Genomic DNA, 19,638 nt, shown 5'->3' on the forward strand with positions numbered 1-19,638 from the left:
CCATTGTTTGGTCCCTATAATCTTGGTAGAATTAAGTTTGAAGGCTCCTAAACTAAAGATGTAAATTGATTTGTTCAAGTTTACTTGGGCAGAGCTAGAATTGGAACCCAGATCCCTCTACACCTGAATGCTTCTCAAATAACTATGGTTAAATCAAAATCCTTGCTATTACGTCTCTTTCCTTAGATTTGGTATTATTGATAAGGGTTTTATTTATTATTATTGATAAGGATTTTATTGTTTGGATTCAGTTATGTTTAGCATGTTGAACTTCAACATTTAATCAAGTTGTCAAAACTATAGGACTTCGGAACATTAATTGCCTCTTGATGGTAGTGTTTAAAAGTTACTTTTTTTTTTTTTTTGAGGCAATCGGGGTTAAGTGACTTGCCCCAGTCATACAGCTTCTAACAATCTGAGTCCAGATTTGAATTCAGGTCCTTCTGACTCCAGGATGGGTGCTCTATCCACTGTGGCACCTAGCTACCCCAAAACTGATGCTTACAACCAATTCTGCTACTTAGAATGGTTACTGAAACAATCCACACCAAAAACTTTTCTAGTACAAGTCACAATCATCTTATTTTTATTTACTGTGAAGCTCTTTATTTCAAAATAACCACTGATTTTTCTGTTGCTCTTAGAATAAAAGCAACACCCCTAACTAGTTGTGTAACGTCAATTGTTATTCTTTGAGCCTTAGTTTCCTTATCTGTAAAATGAGGGGAATGGGACTAGATGGATTGTAAGAGGCCCTTTAAGGTTAAAATTTCTATATATGTAGAAAATGTAAACAAAGGATATGTTAGATAAACCCAAGCTGAGGTACCTGGGACCCATATCTTTTGCAAAAGACAAAACAAAAGTGAATGAAAAGGTCAGTCTCCTGAATCTGCCACCAATCACAGGAAACAGATTTTGTTTGACTTAGACTCAGGAACTTTCCAAGAAAAACATTTAACATGTTTTTGGTAAATTTTGCTTTTGGTCTTTGTCACATACTGTGGTATTATATAATAGTCTACTCTCTCTACCCAATTGACACTGCTAACATGAGCATCCCTTTTTTCTCAAATATTTTTAAAAACTAATGGTGTAAAAATTGAGTAATTTAAAAATAAATTACTAAAAGTTCCATTTTTTTGGTACAATTTTTCAATGTATATTTGTTACCTAATGCCATTTAGTTTCTAAGGACTCATAACATTGAAATGTGTTAAAAGGCTGAACACAATGCTTTCTTTCAGGGGAGTAAACAGTATAGTTTGTGCAAAAGTTAATTTTAGAATTTTATAAACATATTTTACCAAAATTCAGCCTTGCATTGGTAGATCACACCATATATTTTTAAATAGACAAGATCTGCTAGATTCAAAGAAGAAAACATATTCAGAGGATAATTTAAAACAGATACTTTATTAAAAATAGCAATTCACAAATACTTATTTAACATTTTGTTGCCATTGGCCACTGAAATACACACTGAGTAGTGTGCCGATTGTCTACTTGTAAACTGAAGCTAAGCTGTCACAAGCCAACATATGAGTAAAAATTGGAACAAGGCTGATGAGTTTGGGAAGGATAAGTCCTTCAGTCCTGTGAACAATACTTAGCATGAAATAAATGCACTTTCAAGTCTTACCCTCAGCTTTTAGACGATAAGGCAGTAATATAAAGCATAGCAGCACAATCTTGCAGTCACATTTCCTGATTTGAGACTTCAACATAACCTGGCCTCCAGCTATGGTGAATTACAGCAGTCAGATTTACTAAAAGCAATGTGTGAAAACAATCAGTTGCATATGCACTTTAATTCTTTGTTGTAGAGAAGATGAATCAGCTTCTGAATTCAGCTAGATTCGGATTACTGGTTTTCTCTGAATCACAAGACAATGAGTAAACTGCGTTTTATTTTAGCTGGTAGAGGTATTTGGAACGTCTTGAGCATCTGCCAAGTGAAGTTTTTGTCTGAAGTGACCAGTTAAGAAGCTTTTTGTTTTTAAAATACATTTTTAAACATCAAAAAAATCTTATTCAGACGGTATAAGAAAATATATTTTGGGGCTGTAGGGGAGGGGTGAGCATATGTGGAAAACACATTCTCTAAGTTTTGGTGGTAGGAAAAGCTCTTAATGAACACTAGCTTGGTATTCAAAATTGTGTTTGTGTTTAATTGTAATAGCATGTCTTAGGTGCTCAAAATTAAACTGTCTTGAGATTGTGTACTAGGTTTCAATAGAGTACCTGACAAGTAGTCATCTAGCTACTCTTCTTTAAGACCTCCAAAGAGAAACAACTGCCTTCCAAGGAAACCCACTTTATTTTGGACAGCTTTGTTAGGAAAATTTTCCTGATATCAAGCTTTTCCTGACAAATCATTTGTTACTCCTACCCACTGCTTGCCCTGTTTTGGCTCTGTTTCAAATACAGCCAAAACAGAGTAAGTTTAATCTGTTATTCACATGGCAGCCCTTCCAATATTTGAAGATACCTATCATATCCTCCATAAGTCTTATATTCTCCAGGCTAAATATCTCCAGTTCCTTCAACAATTCTTTATGTCATAGACTCAAAGTCCTTTATCATCCTGGTTGCCCTCCTCTGGATTTTCTTCAGCTTATTAATACTCAGACAGATCTGTGATTTCTCTGATTTAGAAGTTCCCTCCGATTATGCACATACTCATCCACGCATGCCTGCTTATTCTATGTGATTCTTGACCACATCCTTCCATAAGTTCACCACAGAGGGTTTACTTAATATATAGTTTTTCTTCCATTTCTCCTGACATTATGAAGCGATGGGTCACAGGAGCTGTCCACCAATTGCCATTCCTCTCCCTCACCATCTGATTGTACATTTCTTAAATGACAAGCTTTACTTCTATTCTTTAAAGCTCCTCATTGGAACACACTGCAGCTTGATCATACCACTATGTGCTTCTCTGTGGCCCACTATGGGATATTAATTTTTAATTCTTCAGAGACCATTGCATTCCAAGTCTCACTGCCATATAGCAACACTGGTAGAAAGAAGATGGACTTTTGTTAGTGAGAATAATGGAGTCATTACAGGAGTTCTGAAATGTCTCAAAAGCAATCTAATCTAACATATTCTCTTCTTCCCATTCAACTTTGAGACCAACTTACTGTCCATGCTAGATGCTGATGAACAAACTCTATAGGTTGTTCATCCAAATGCATATCATAATTTGAGCAACAGACATTCTTCATCCATTTGGTCTTTGTGGACAGGTCAGGTTAAACTCCAGTTGTTCTGGATCTCTTCCAGGAGGCTCTACAATGTTCCAGGCTTGATGCAAACTATCCACTATCTGAAAATAGGAACATCTATAGGATTTTACAATCTATAGAGACCCTCTTCAACTTGGATCTTGAGCTGAATCTCCTCCATCACACTGACAAAACACTTATTGAGTATATATTTTCCTATTTTATGCCTCCCCTGATAGTCATGAACAAAGGGTCACTAAAGAGGGTTTCTTCTGTTGTTATAGCTTACTTTGTTGAAAAAGAGACTTTATGGTATGATTTAATTTTTTTTCTTTTTTTAAAAAAATATATCCTTATTTCATTAAATATTTCTCAGTTTCATGGAAATTTTTTTTAACTTTCATGTGTGCAAAACAAACAAAAAAATGGGGCAGCGAGGTGGCACAGTGGATAGAGCACCAGCCCTGAAGTCAGGAGGACCTGAGTTCAAATCCAGCCTCAGACACATAAAACTTACTAGCTGTGTGACCCTGGGCAAGTCACTTAACCCCACTGCCTAGCAAAAACAAAACAAACTTTCATGTGTAAAAATTTTTAAATTCTTTAAAATTCTCTCCTTTCCCCACCCCTTGAGAAGGCAAGGAATATAATAATGGTATCATTTTTGTTTATCAGATCAAATGCTTTTTCCTATTAGCTACATCTTTCCATTACAGAATGATAAAGACATGGCCCATTGTTGAATATCAGTTGTGAAAGCTTGCTTGTTCCCTACTAATACTCTCATCAAAGACAACCTCAATTAGTTCAGAGATGACTTTAAAGTTGTTGTTTTTTTTTAATAGATAGCAGAGTAGCCATATAGATTGGTAGTTATTGATATTTTCTTAGGTCACCTTTTTTGGATATTAAGATTTTTCCTATGCCTTTGGTATCTTTTCCTCCTTCAATACCTTGCATATTGATCCCTTAACACCCTTGCAACTGTGTGGTCTTCAGGACAGATCTCTGTATATACCTGGTCTAATTTGGCTTCTTTTTCCATCTTTGTTCTCTTTAGTGCTATTTCCACTTCCCTTTAAGGGACTCTGACATCACAGTCCAAGTGTGATGGTTCCACCGTTCTAGGGAGTGAAGATTTTTTACTGTAATCTTTGAAGCTCTTTTCCATTTTTCTTCTGTTTGTAGTCTTTCTGTTTTTATCCTTTAATGCCCTTGCATACTTGGTTGTATGTCTTACTAAGCTTATTTAAAGTGGTTTACTCTACTCTAATTCTCTCTGCTTTATGAGACCATATTGCCCATAATTTTCTATCAACTTTCTTTGTAAGATTTTTTAAATGAATCTATATGCTGTTCCAGTGTTGCCTTTAGCTGTTCTCTCTTCACTTGGCAAGTGAGTCAAATGTTTGCTAAGGTGTCTTATGGGTTCTTTTGATCTTCTTGTGGCAATAGGTTCAGATTCGTTAAACTTCTATATAGAATTATTAGAATCACTGTTAATGTTATTGCTGCTGTCCACTTACCATCTTTTCTTTGTCAATTACTTGACTAAGTAATTAAGGATGGAGTCATTTTAATTGTATTCCATACTACATTTTTCTCATTCTTCTTTATTGCTTCTGACCTTTGTTCAGACAAGTTGATGGTACAACTACACACAGAGAGCTGATTCAGGGATAAATCCCATAACAATAACTAGTCTCTTCCTGTCCACTAAAATATGTTACATTTTTTGTGATATTGTTTGGTGCCTGACATGTCCAGCATTTACCAATTCTTTTCTCCAAGAAATGGTTCCTAATATTAAAAGCGTGAGGTTTTGCTTCTGCAGAGTCTACAAGTCTTTGGCCTCTCTTTCACATGCTTTCCCATATATTTCTGGCCACTCTCACCATTTTCTCCCCACCTTTGTACCAGAGTATATACTGATTTAATTTGGAGGGTCTTTATGAATTTCTCATAAAATGTCTCTGCCTCTTCAACCTCACTAACCAACATTGGCATATAAGCTTCAATTATTTTTGACTTATCAATGTCCATCATAAACTGTGGTACTCAGAATTCAACACAACATTCCCGATATGGTCTGTAGTAGAGTACAGCAGTACTAGCACCTCCTTATTACTGGAAACTATGCTTCTCAGTGCATCCCAAGATCACATTATAATTTTTGGTTACTATTATCACATGGAACTTAGTCTTCTCTACATTAATTATGTGTCACACCTTATCCTTCAGGGCTCAGCACCTAATATGTGCTCAACAATAGATTTCATACTCTAGGGGCTACCTAAAAAGTATAAGACATGGCTCTTGCCACCAGGAACTTGAAATTGTCATAGGATGACATAAGTAACATATGAAACAATAAGGAATGATACAAAACAATATAATTAGAACCTAGACTACATGGCATTGACTTTAAGTTCTACATAGAAAAGGTAAGGAATAAATAGAGTACTGAAGGATAAGTAGGATTAAGCAGGTAGAGGGGAAAAAGCAGAACACTCTATGCAGAAGGCCTACAGAAAAGCAAAGGCAAAGAAGTAAAAGTGATTATGATAAGTTTAGGGAGAATGAGCAGACCAGATTTGCTAAAATAAAGAGTTGGGGCAGCTAGGTGGCACAGTGGATAGAGCACTGCCTCTGGGTCAAGAGGGACCTGAGTTCAAATCTGGCCTCAGATGCTTACTAGCTGTGTGCCCCCGGGCCTCCTCACCCAATAAATAAAATAAAGAGTTTATGATAGATGATAGTAGGAAATATTAATGAGTATTGGTGGGGCCAGATTATGAAGGGCCTTGAAAGCTGGTCTACAAGGACTACTCTAGTAGTCAAATAATTAAACAGGATCCTAGGAAGACAGTTATAGTTTTTGAAGGGATACATGAGAGGCAATCTATTCCCAAACCCTTCATTTTACAGAGAAGTGAGAGGATGGAAGTTAACCAAGGTCACACAGGTTGTGAGTGACAGGGCTGAGATTTTAACCCATGTCCTCTGACTCCAAATCCAGAGTACTTTTCACTGTACCATGCTGTCTTCCACAAAGGAGTTTAGATCTGATGAAGTAAAAAATAAGGCACCATTTAACTTACTGAGCAGGAAAGTGACAGGAAGACATACAGAAATTTTGAAGGAAGGAATGAAAGGACTTGGTGATCAAATGAATCTGAGTGACTGGGAGGATAGATAGTATGACTGATAGAAAAAAGGAAACTACAAAGAAGAACCAGTTTATGAAGGGAAAGAATGAATTCCATATAAGACATGCTGAATTTAAACTGGCAACAAGGCATCCAGATGGAATGTTCAGTAAATGCCGACAATTCAAATGAGAAGCTAGAACTGAAGATAAAAATTTGGGAGTCATCAACATTGAGAAAATAGTTGATGCCATAAAGGGAAGCTCTCTCTGAAGGAAAGAGGATATAGGGAAAGGAGAAGAAAAGCAAGTACTAAGCCTTGAAGGAACTTTTATTAGTCCTACCTCATTGTGCGAATTTTTTCATATGACACTGCAGCCAGGATCAATTTCTGTCTTCTCTAATTCATTTTGCACTTATCTGCACTAAGCATTGTCCTATTCTCTAACTGAATAATACAATTTGGCACTTTATCAGTATATAATGTTGTAATCTATAACAGTCTTGTTCACTAATTGTTTCATGATATAATGGCTTGTCTCTCTAACTAGACAAAAAAGAGGGATGTTTTATAGGGTCTAGGGAGTATTTAAAACAGTAACAATCTCTTTACATAGGGCATATTCAATAAATACTTGCTGATTGAAAAGTTCCTGAAAAATTGACTACAAATCAAAATTTTGTAAATCAAGTAACACTTTAAATGCACTAGTGAGAAGTAATTCCATGATGAATATTCAACTTAAAAAAGTAAATGCCCTGTGATTAACAAAATAGATGTCATTATACAGTACATAATCCCAAAGGGAAAAGCCTACATTTTGATGACTATGAAATAATTTTAAGCATTTTAAAAGAATTTTAAAAGATGTTCTTAAATTCTGTGCATGCCACTATACCTCATGTAAATCCTATTTTGCTTTGCCTCAAAATGAATAACTCTCCAAGGCTATTTGCTGTCTGCATGAAAGTAAGTTTCCTCATGACAAAACACAAAAAGTTACAAAATTAAGTCACAGAAATGACCAGGATATTGTGTCTGGAGGCCAAAAGTACAAAGGGAATAAGCCCCATAAGTAACAGTTGGTTGTTACTACTCTTTAGTTGTTTCTGAGCAGCACCCTTAGCTAAAAACTTTCCTGGAACTAATCTCCAGGAATTCCATGCAGTAGAACTTTCCCTGTAGATATTTAGCAAAGGATACATGGAAGAATTCAGTTCTTCTAACTGTAACAAATTAGAAAAATATTTTACTTCTTACAAGAAAAAAACAGACAAAACCCTATTAATAATACAACTTTCCACAGAACAGACACTTGAATATGTGTGTGCATATATACACATACACATATACATATATTATATATACACATACCTATAGCATATAAACATGCACGCCCATATATATACACACATGCATATACACATATATATATTTTTAATCTGGATATCATTTCACTGGTATAAGGAACCACCTCAGTCAAGACCAACTGGTCTATGTTCTTAAGTAGTTGCCAGGGGTAGTGACAGGTTAAGTGACTTGCCTAGAGTCCCATAACTGGTATGTGGTAGAGGCAAGACTTGAACCCAGGTCTTCTTGACTCCAAGGCCATCTATCCACTATGCCATGCTGCCTTAATCAGTTAAAACTTTAAAAAGTCAAGCCAGAACGACATTAAAAACTGGAGCTTTAATACCATTCTAAAATTATCTATGATTAATCAATTGATCAGAGTAAAAAAAATTAAAAGAAGCATTTTTGATAAGTGAAAAATTTATAGTAGATTATATATATATTTATTTGCTGTGGCTAACTGCAAGAGATGTATAAATACATATTATACTAGGTAAAATACTTAATATTATAGACTTGAAACAAGAACAAAAATTTAACAGCTGCCCTGCTTGAATGAAAATTAAATGAAATTGACACTCTTGACTAAATAGTAATAGGAAAATACTTGAGATAGTTTGTTACTTTTGATTGGTAAATAAGAGATTCTAATGCTGGAATTAATATAGCTGAATATTAAGAATGCAACCATCAATATATTAAACTACCTAAGCAAAACAGTCCTTTAAATATAAAAAAAATTCAAAGTAATTTTTCAGATATAGGAAATATCTTTTAACAAAAGAACCTCTGCATCTATGTCTTAATGGAATCTGTACAGAAACATATATCTAACTTCTAGTATACACATCTACATTCAAACATAATAGCTTCTTTTATAATATATTCTTTTTTAAAAAAATCTTTTTTTCAAATTGTACTCACATCTGACAGAAGCCTATCCAGATTAGCGTCACTGGCTATTTTTCTCTTATCCTCAGGAAGTTCCTCTAACTCCCCATAGAGCTCCAAATTCAGTCGAGCTAACTTCTCCTGCATTCCTCGAACATGTTCCATCTGTTCTATGGAACATTCATTTCCTAGTGGGAGGAGGGGAGGAAAGAGGGAAGGAGAAAAGGAGAAAAAAAGGACTCATAGCTTTAATTAGGTTACAAAAAGTATGAGCGTGAATGGAATTCAAAGTTAGCAAGCATAAGGGGGAAACAAAATGAAAATTCCAAAATTAATTGATCTTCCCTTTTCATAAGCTACACATGTTTTTATTACTGTTTACATAGTAACCTTCAATTACATTCAAATTTCTTATAATAATAGGACAATGGCTAAAATACAAGAAAGGACAAATGGCATATTTTGAAATCAGGCAAAAGAAGCTAGATCATAAAATAAAAGTATTTATTAATAAGCATAAAATATAAATTCACAACAATAATGTATTAAAGGAATATTTCTACCTAGTTTATTTTAGTGCAGCCACTGCCTTTCAAATTTGATGAGTGTGATGGTTTGCATGAAATTAAGATTCAAAAGAACTCAACTCTAACTCATTTTATCATTCAAGTATATAATGCAGAAATAATCTACAATTATGATTGATTATAAGAGAAGAGAAACAAAATAAAACACTAACTTGTGGCACTTACAAAACTTGTAGCAACCAGATAGCAACTGCAATAAAACCTTGTTAATCTGATCTGGGGAAGGCCAGTTTAAAATAGTGAAAAATGTTAATTACAAACTTTAAATAAATGTTATAATATACTTTCAGGTACAGGCAGCAAAGCAATTTACATTACCAGCTAAAGATGTTTCTAAGTACTGGTAGGTACTGTTGTGTCTAATTACCCAGTTAGATTTCTTTGAAATTAATAGTACCATTTCTATATGAAGTTTATATTATAAGCCATCAATGTACTGAAGTAATTTAAAATATACATGCCTCTCTGCAATGCATTACAAATTCAATTTAAAAATTTTTTTCTACAGATAGTAAGTACCAAGGTGTACTACACATTAGCTGAAGTGAAGAAAAAAATTCAGAAGGAAATATGAATTTAAAAGAAAGTTAGTATTTCCTCTTGCCAGGTCATAATAACTACAAAATAACCAAGCAAGTGAAGGAGGAATATTCACTTCATAATATATTCTGAATTTAATCAGCTGGTTCCAACAAAAACAATTCTTTCTGGATAAGGCATTTCATAGTTAGCTGCTTATATATAATTTAAAAAAATTTAAATTTAAAATTTGATTCTGCTGATTTTTTGCACTTGGAAAATACTGTACTATCACAAATTCAAGTGGATTTTTTTAGGCCACTCAAATTTACTAAGGCATTTTCATTCAATAAACAATAGTAAAATATTATATAGTTCCCCCAAGAAGGATAAAATAATAGAGGACATGAACACTAGAAAAGCATAGGAAAACTTTATAAATTGTCAAAATTGAACATTTTCATAAAATGTGTTACAGATTGAGTTTATTTTCTTAAAAACAGCTAGGGAACAGGAACCTGGGATTTCACATGTGTAAGGGGCTGGACCCATAGGCAGGAAATAAGTCTGTGTTTGAAAGGAAGGAGGAAAATAACCTTGAGAACTTTCTAATATGAAACACTAATACAGGCTGAATTTTCCAAGCCCATCCTTGCTTTCAACATTCTCAACACACTTATTTGGCAATAGTACTTGGCAATCTACTTTAAGGGTTGAAGCACATTCTTTTTTTATTTTTTAACTTGAACAATTTTATTGAAATTTTAAAAGTCAAGTTCTGAATAATGCTTTTCAGCATGAATACTAACTAGGGATTTTTGTAATTTCTATCTGAGGAAAAATATATTTTATTAAATAGATAGATACATATAAAATGATAACCACTAAAGTCTACAAAAATCCCGAAAATTAGGAAACAAAGATAAGTTAAAAATCTTAAAGAAAAATCCATGGTTAGTTACCAAATGCTTGAAGTTTTCCAGAATGGAAATCATTCAAAAGGCTCAGGAGACCCCTCTCCATCTCTTGAACATCTGAGACATCGGTGAGAAAAGAGTGCTGAATTGGAGCTGCCTGGGCACCTTTTCCTTCCCCTCCCTGAGGTCTTGCCTTTTCTTTCATGCCTCTGGAGAGATCAAATATGCTCAATGTGAAACTTCTGTCTTCAGAATCACTTATAGACAGTACAGTAAAACCAATTCTACAATGCATTATGCAATGATTAGTAAACTTAATGTGATATTCCTAAAAATCAGAACAAGGAAAAGGCTAACTAAAATCCTTAAAAATCAGGGCAAAGGCTAAAGTAAGCCTAAGTAGTAATAGCCTTAAAACTTAAATAAAATGATTTTAGACCACCAAAGCATAGAGAAAATTGGATTTATTCATTTTAATTTTTAGGCAGCTAGGTGGCATGGTGGATACAACACTGGACCTGGGGGTCAGAAAGATCTGAAGTTCAAATCCTGTCTCAGACATCTGTGTGACCCTGGGCAAGTCAAGAGAGAGAAGAGAGAGGAGAAAGAGGAGAGAGAGGAGAGAGAGAGAAGGGGGGGAGAGGGGGAGGGGGAGAGGGAGAGAGGGAGGGAGGGAGAGAGGGAGAGAGGGAGGGAGGGAGAGAGGGAGGGGGGGAGGGGGGAGAAAGGGGGAGAGAGAGAGAGAGTGAGCGCGAGCATCCCCCCTTACCCCTATACCTTGAATTTACTCTCTCCTCACCTTCACCTCACAGAATCCCTCTTTTTTTTCTTTTTGGTGAGGGAATCGAGGTTAAGTGACTTGCCCAGGGTCACACAGCTAGTAAATGTCAAGTGTCTGAAATTGTATTTGAACTCAGGTCCTCCTGACTCCAAGGCCGGAGCTCTATCTACTGTGCAACCTAGCTGCCCCCCTCTTTTTCTTTAAGATGCAGTTTAAGCATCCTTTTACATGAAACCTTTTCTGATCCTTTCAATTGCTAGTTCTTACCCCCTCAAACTACCTGACATTTAGCTACTTTGTATTTTAGTCTCCTTATTCTGTATATGCTTCCGTATATACTTGCTTCCTCTGTAGGATATAAGTTTCTCGTGAGTAAAGATTTTTTGATTTTGTGTATTTGTACTCCCAGTTCCTAGGACAATGCCTGGACTGTAATAAGAGCTTAATATATATGCTTAACAATTGATTAAGGTTTAAGGGGAAATGTTACTGCTACGTGGGGGAAGGGAAGGATCTAACGCTCTAGAGTTGTGAATACTAGGGCTAGTACTTTCTCAGTAAAATGTTTATGTATATATGCATGTATACATGTGTACATGTATATACATTATACATATGTATATACCTATATATGACATTATAGACAATGTATTTATAATGTATACACACTGTACATTATATACCTATATGCATATATATATATGTATAGGCATCAAGAGTATATGCATTATTTTACACTTACCCATCTGTTCAGAGAATCTAGTGTGTGTTCACATATAGGTTGCTAATATCTTAAGAAAGAGAAATTTCAGTGTAATACTTAAGATATAATGGTCAATTTTAAAATACAGGCTAAAGTTCAAAAGGGACAGATTTTGCCTTTGATAGAAATACATTTACATAGTTGCAGCTAGGTCCTAATTAATACAAATAATAGATCCTATGAAGTGGTCACATTTTTCAAAACATGCATATTTCCACTGGACCGGAACCAGTTGCCATATTTTATATAATTATAACTTCAAGTAGTATGAGTTTGAATACATGAGACTCCACTTCATGGGATTCATTATCCCCACTAATTGTGACCCAGCTATAGGTAGGTAGCTAGATGGAGCATTTATGAAGCCCTTACTTACTATGTACTAGTAGGCGTGCTAAACACAAGCAAGTAAGATAGTCCCTACCCTCAAGGAGCTTATATTCTAATAAGGGAAGAAAATACATATAAAGAGGATCTAGAAAGGGGGAAGGAATAACGAAGGGTACCCCCAAGGGTGGGAGGGCAATGTGATGGTGAGGAAAAAGGAGTCCCCATGAATGAGGTGGAGCCTGGCAAGGGGCCTTCTTAAAATGGTGGTCCCAGATAGGCAGACACCAACCAAGGGAAGACGGCTCTCCAGGGTGGCAATGTGTCAGGCTAGAAAGGCAAAGTCTGTGAAAAGGCGGGAGATGGGAAATGGAAGGAAATGGAATGTCATACGGGAGATACAGAGAGAACAGAGAAGCCAGTTGAACTGTAGCACAGAGTGTGGAAGGGAGAGTAACCTACAATGAGGTTGGAAAGATAGGTTGGGGCAAAGTTGGGAAGACTTTTAAAAGCTAAACAGAGGAGTTTATATTTAATTCTAGAGGCAACAGAAGCCAGAGGAGTTCATTGAGATGGGGAATGATAAAGTCAGATCTACAATTAAGGAAAATCACTCAGGCAATAGTGTGGAAGATGGAATGAAGTGGAGAAGTCTTGAGACAAGGAGACCAATGATATAAGCCAAAGATGATGAGGGCCTGAACTAAGGGGGTAACTGAGTGATTAGAGAGAAGTGCTTGGATGCTAGAGATGTGGATATTGAAAGGCAAGATTTAGCAAATGACTGTATGTGTGTGATGAGGGAGAGTGAAACGTCAAGGATAAGGTCAAAGTTACAAACCTGGAAGAATGAGAAAAGTGGTGATGCTTTCGACAGGAATAGGGAAGTCTGGAAAAAGGGTGAAGTGAAGACAGTGAGCTTTGTTTTGAACATATTCAGTCAGAAATATCTCTAGGATATATATTATGAAATGTCAAATAGGCAATTGGTTATTGCAGAACTGAAGCTCAAGTGAGAGACTGAGGCCAGATATATAGATCTTAGAGTTATCTTTATAAGAATGATAACTAAACCCAGATATTTAATGGGCTGCCTTCATAGTGAACCATGGCTGAAAAGTCTGCATTTCCCTTTAGTCTAGGTCTTCAAGCAAAGGCTGGATGATAATATTAGGTAGGCTGGACATGGCATTCTTTTTTAGGTATGGATTGTACTTATTTGGTCAATGCATTCCCTTATAACTCAGAAATTCTGTGAGATATATATATATATATGCATATATATATATGTGTGTGTATACACACATATTAATTGCTTTTTATTAGTTTCAAATTTGGGGGAGAGGAATTAATCCCTCCCCTCTAAGCCCTAATCATTCTCTCAAATTATTCTCCAACCTAGGTTATTATATCCAAGACAATCTCCTTACAGTACCTGTATACAACATACTATATTCTTGCCCCTATGCTTTTACTCATGCTACTTTCCCCACTCTGAAGTGTCTCCTTACTCTTTTCCCAATAATCTAAATGCTTCACTTCCCTTTCAAGAACTAGTATAAAATTCTAGTCCTTCAAGATTAAATCTATCTCATCACTTTTTGACTAAGAGTAAAACCTCACTGCTTATGCATTCAATCTATGCTATAATAATGACTAATATTTATATAATGTTGTAAGGTTTACAAAACATTTTACAAAACTTATCACATTTGACTCTTATAAGAACCCTGGGAGATAATGACAATCATTATTTCCAGTTTACAGATGAGGAAATTAAAACTCAAGAGTCAAGTGACTTGTTCAGGGTCACACAGCTAGTCCATAAATATATGAGTTAAATCTTCTCGGCTCCAAGTATAGCACCCTATCTGCTATATCACACTGCCTTCTCAACAATAATAGCATTTACATATTGCTTTAAGGCTTGCAAAGTACTTTACAAATATTATCCAAGTTTATCTTCCCAATGGAAGGTAGGTGCTATTATTATCCCCATTTTACACTTGATGAAACTGCGGCTGATAGAGGTTAAATGATTTGCCCAGAGGCACATAAGTAATAAGTGTCTGAGGCCAAATTTTAACTCAGGTTTTCCTGATTCCTGCTCCAGCTGCCTCAACAGGTTGAACTTGATTTACTTCCCTGTAAGCATTCTCATGTCTTCATCAAAAATGTTTTATTTCTCCTCATTTTGTGTAGGAGTATCCACAGGTAAACCAACAATGTATTCTACACCCACACACCCACACACAATTTAGGCAGAACTGCAATAGTTTTTGCCAAATAAATGCTTTTCCAAGAAAAATTTCAATCATAAATTTTGTATTCAAATGAATCTTTTAGTATTCAGAAAAACAGACTGTGATAACTAGAGACGGTATCTTGCTACTAAAGTACTTAATACAGCAAGAAGAAAACTCTCTCATCTGGGTTTAAAATATATTTCAATTTAATTTTTAAATCCATCCCACTTTCCTTTAAATACTGTCAAACAAAACACATTCCTTTCCATTTGCCTTTTTCAAATTCCTGGCTCACTCATCAGTTCCAGCCATAAGTGGTTTTTTTTTTTTTTCAACTCTCAAACGACCTTTGATTGTTAAATAAGAATTTTCTTATTATGCCTATAATATCTCCATGCTGTCATCTTCATAATAGAGCTTTTAGGGGCAGCTAGGTGGTGCAGTGAATAGAGCACTGGCCCTGAAGTCAGGAGGACCTGCGTTCAAATTTGACCTCAAACCAAACACTTGACACTTACTAGCTGTGTGACCCTGGGAATGTCACTTAACCCCAATTGCCTTAAAAAAAAAAAGATACACATAATACAGCTTTTATTCACTTTCACTAGACATTCACTTGACTGAATCATTAATCTCTGTCATACAAACTATGCCACAAGATACATTATTTAGCAAATAAATAAAAATACCGCCAAGAGAAAAAAAATTTTAGGAAGTGATAAGAAATATTTAGTATTTTTTTAAACAACATTTTCCTTCAACAGTCCAAAAGATGAAGGCTCACCTTTTTAACTTTGGTCTTTGTGAAGTTGACTGTGATGTAGGATTTGAAAACCCTGTGCTTTTACTAACTGGCATAGAGTTTTTCTTGGAATTAACAAGCTGAGTAGAATGGGAACTAAAGGATTTAGGACTCCTCCTTTTCATTTTCCTTTCTTCCATAGTTTTATATTCCTTGATGCACCAAGACAAATTTTTTAAGACCTGAATGAGGAAACACAGCTATTATTCATTCATGTAACATTCCTTCAGCAAACATTTATTTTTTTTAATATATTTTATTTTGTTCAATGTTTCCTAATCACACGAAAATTTTTTAGCATTCATTTTTAATTTTGACTTCTAAATTCTCCCTCCCCCTCCCACCTCTTGATAAGGCAAGCAATATGATATCAATTATACATATGAAATCATGTAAAACATATTTCCATATTACCCATCCAGAAAACATTTAAGTGCCTGCTATGTGTAACAAACATGGGTGCTAAGCACAGGAGAGCTATAAACATAAGACAGTTCCTGCCTGCAAGAATTTTATCTAGCTATCTATTTACTATCTATTATCTATCTATCTATTTATCTAGCTATCACATATATGTACATATCATATATATGTATATATATGTGTGTATATATATATATATATACTATATATACACACACACAACGTATTAAAAAAAAAAAAGGTTCTACAGCAGAACATTTCACATTCTGCAAAAAGGAACTTAAGTAGTGGCATATGCCTACAATCCCTACGACCACTGAAGCTGAGGTTGATTACTTGAGCTTGGGAGTTCTAAATGGCAATGGGCTAAGTAAACTGAATGAATTGTTAGGCATAAATATGGTGGGATAGGAGGTGAAATAGGGGAAGAAGGACCAGCTACCTAAGGAGGTGAAAACTGGCCCGGGTACATTAAGAGCTAATCAACCTTCCATGCTGATCTGTAATGGGATCAGGCTGTGAGTAGCCACCACACTTCCAGCTTGGGTGAGATAGGGAGCCCCTTTAAAATCAATCAACAAACAAACAAAAACCCTAGTAGAAATTGCTAAAATGAATAGTAAAGGTTAGAATAATCATTCCTAAAATTCAGGTCTAGTTCAAATCCTACCTCAGACCAAACACTTGACTCTTACTAGCTGTGTGACCCTAGGCAAGTCACTTAACCCCAATTGCCTAAAAAAAAAAAAAAAAAAAATGGGGGCAGCTAGGCAGCACAGTGGATAGAGCACTGGCCCTGAAGTCAGGAGGACCTGAGTTCAAATCCGACCTCAGACCAAACACTTGACACTTACTAGCTGTGTGACCCTGGGCAAGTCACTTAACCCCAATTGCCTTAAAAAAAAAAATTCAGGTCTATATTACAGGATCTGCTCTAGATAAATTTATTAAGTTTTTAACTCTAACTTCTTTTTCTATCTTCCCCTCACTCAAAAGTGTCCCTTTTCCCCATACTCTAATGTTTTTTACCTTCTAAATCTATGATCCTATGAGCCCCTAAGTGTCCACTTTCTTCATGGTCTTTCCCTTCCCACATCAAAATTTGCTAAGACAAAGTCTGAAAAATTCATTCACACTATAGAGTAAGTCAATCATTCAATAAGCATTTATTAAGTACTTATTATGTGGCAGAGTGTTACATTCTCATGTCATCTATTCCATGAGGTATTTGCATTTTAACAGGGAAGAAGAATCCCAAACCTAAATAAATTATATTATTGTGGAATTTAAGGTATTAGTAAGTTGGTAGGAAAGGTAGTAAAGATCCCAAGGAGCTTTCAATTACTGAAAGCATGCTACATACATGGCTGCCTACTCTACGTGTAAGGTTGATTCTAACTATGTGGCAAAAAAAAAAAGTTTCTAAATAGCTTCTAAAGCCATTACTATGTATGGATTTCATCCTCCCCCAAATTTGGAAGAAAAATGTTTGATATATGGCAGTAAATGGCCTTCTGCACAGAATATTAGATATAAAATCCCCTAGCTTCTTTCAGTGACTAGTACTAATCTTAACAGACACAAAATGTTTTTCATACCTGACTGCATAAGTGATATTTTTCTATAGGCCAAGACTCCAGTAATCCTCACTACAGCCATTTTTCTTGGATAATATTTTAAAACCATATAATCTGTGATATATATTGCTGTATGGTTTGAGCATGTCTCTAAGAGGGATCATTATTGTGTAAACTGTGTTCTATTACAAGTAGGCTATGATCCTTCTGGAAGAATCAAATCAAGAACTGCCACACCTAAAAGTTATTTAACAATTAAGTTGGGTCCAGATCTTTCACTATTATCTAGATTAAAATCCACCAACACAGGCATTTATATAATTCTAATCAGAGTGAATTTACTCAACCACAAATCAGCTGGAATTTCTGCTGCTCCATAGGACGCAAGTTTTTACTTCGGAAGGATCAGATATCCAAGCCCTAATCCCTCTGAGTATGAATCAGCTTAAACAAAAACGCTGCAGTTCCCAAGTAGGAATTTCCCTCTTCGCCAGTGTTACATAAAAAGTCACTTTCAAGTGGTTCCCTTTCAGCCAGCACATATCAAAAATTAAATGCGAAGATGATTCAACAATTTGCCTAAACATATTAGTTCCCAGAAGAGTCTAGGACATGTACACAGTCAAAATATGTATTCAGGGTCATACGGTGGAGGCACCACTAGAGCAGGAGTCAGGAATCCTGGCTTCTAATTCCATTTTTGCCCCTAATTTACTGTGTAACCCTAAGTTTTTTGAGCTTATTTCATCTCTCCAGGCCCTCGTTTATAAAATGAGGAAGCTGGACTCGAAGATCTCTACGATTCCTTCCGTGTGTCTCCGCGTTCAGCGGCAAACCACCCAAGAGCAATGAAAACAAACGAAAGGTCCCCTCCAGCTCCTAACCCTACGAGGGAAGGAGCGAGAGATGCCCCTGGAGTCCCTCACGCCACTCAGCCCCACTTCTCCGGGACAGTGCCCGGAAAGAGGGGAACGCGGCGGGGGCGCGGGGGCCTGGCCTGGGGAGGGCCGCAGTGGGACCGGCGGGCTATCTCCAGCCCCTACCTGAGGCGGGAGGAGCGGGGCGCGATAAGCCGGCTCAGCCCGCACGGCGGCGGCAGTCACATCGCAGCTGGGACGCCTTCTCAGACCCTTTTGTTTACGGAAGTGACGAGAGAGGATTGCGCCCCGGCAAACCAAGCAAGAGCCCCGCCCCTTTCCGCTGACTAAGGCGGGCCCCTGCCTCCGCCCCTTCTCGCGCATCGCTTTGGGGTTTCCTGTCCTTCCTTCTCCTCTCACTAGAGTGGAAGCAGGGAGAAAGAACCCGGAGCGGACGTGGTCATTCGAAACTAGGGAACGAGGTAGGGGCATACGGGGAAGAGGTGAGGAGGTGCGGAACGCTGCCTTCCCCCTCTGCTAGGGTCCGAGACACGGTGAGGTGTTCTCATGGGAAATGTAGTTCACATTCCGGAACCCCGTCCCGCTTTCCTATATGATGGGATCCCCGGAGAACTTGCTCACTACATTTCCCAGCATGCTCTGCCACTAAATGTTGGGGACCGGAAGTTACTGTGTTACCATAGCGACTTTTCCGGATCTGGAACCTTGAAGGAAAAGTCTAGGGGACTTTTTGCAGCCAAAGAGGTAGCCTTGCTGCACCCTGCTAAAGTCAATAAATCATTGGACTGGAAAGGACTTTGAAGAAGACCTCTCTGCATAACCTCACCCATCCCTTATAGAGAGAAATCAACCTTATTTTTAATGGTATTTAGAAAAGGAACAGCGGACGCTTTGCCCTAAATGTTGAAGCTGTTAGTGTTGGGTATTTGAAATTGATTGGTGTTAAAAATGGGATAGTATGGAATACTCCATTTCTGGTCTCCGTGTCTTTGCACAGGCTGTCCTGCATGCCAGAAAAGCTCAGAAACGTTCCCTTCCTTGTCCTCCTCTTGGAACTTCTCCTTCTAGCTCCCCAGGTTCAACTCTAGTGACAATTATCGAAGACCTTGCCTGATTTCCCCCAGTTGCCAACTCCGAAATTACTTTTTATTTTTATCCATTTAAAAAAATTTACCTGTTTCTGTAAATACA

At 36.6% G+C, this 19,638-nt stretch overlaps 1 protein-coding gene across 1 annotated transcript; it reads right to left on the reverse strand.

The window, feature by feature from the left end:
- Positions 1-1,397: 1,397 nt before the first annotated feature.
- CCDC28A (coiled-coil domain containing 28A) lies at positions 1,398-19,013 on the reverse strand. The gene is given in 7 exon segments (XM_027850616.1): positions 1,398-1,968; positions 7,587-7,609; positions 8,661-8,815; positions 10,696-10,859; positions 15,552-15,751; positions 18,613-18,938; positions 18,941-19,013. Coding segments are annotated over 7 exon segments (996 nt in total). The 3' UTR covers positions 1,398-1,913.
- Between the last annotated feature and the right edge of the window lie 625 nt (positions 19,014-19,638).

The sequence above is a fragment of the Vombatus ursinus genome, unplaced genomic scaffold (genome assembly GCF_900497805.2).
Source record: "Vombatus ursinus unplaced genomic scaffold, bare-nosed wombat genome assembly UNPS02009132.1, whole genome shotgun sequence".
Lineage (NCBI taxonomy): Eukaryota > Metazoa > Chordata > Mammalia > Diprotodontia > Vombatidae > Vombatus > Vombatus ursinus.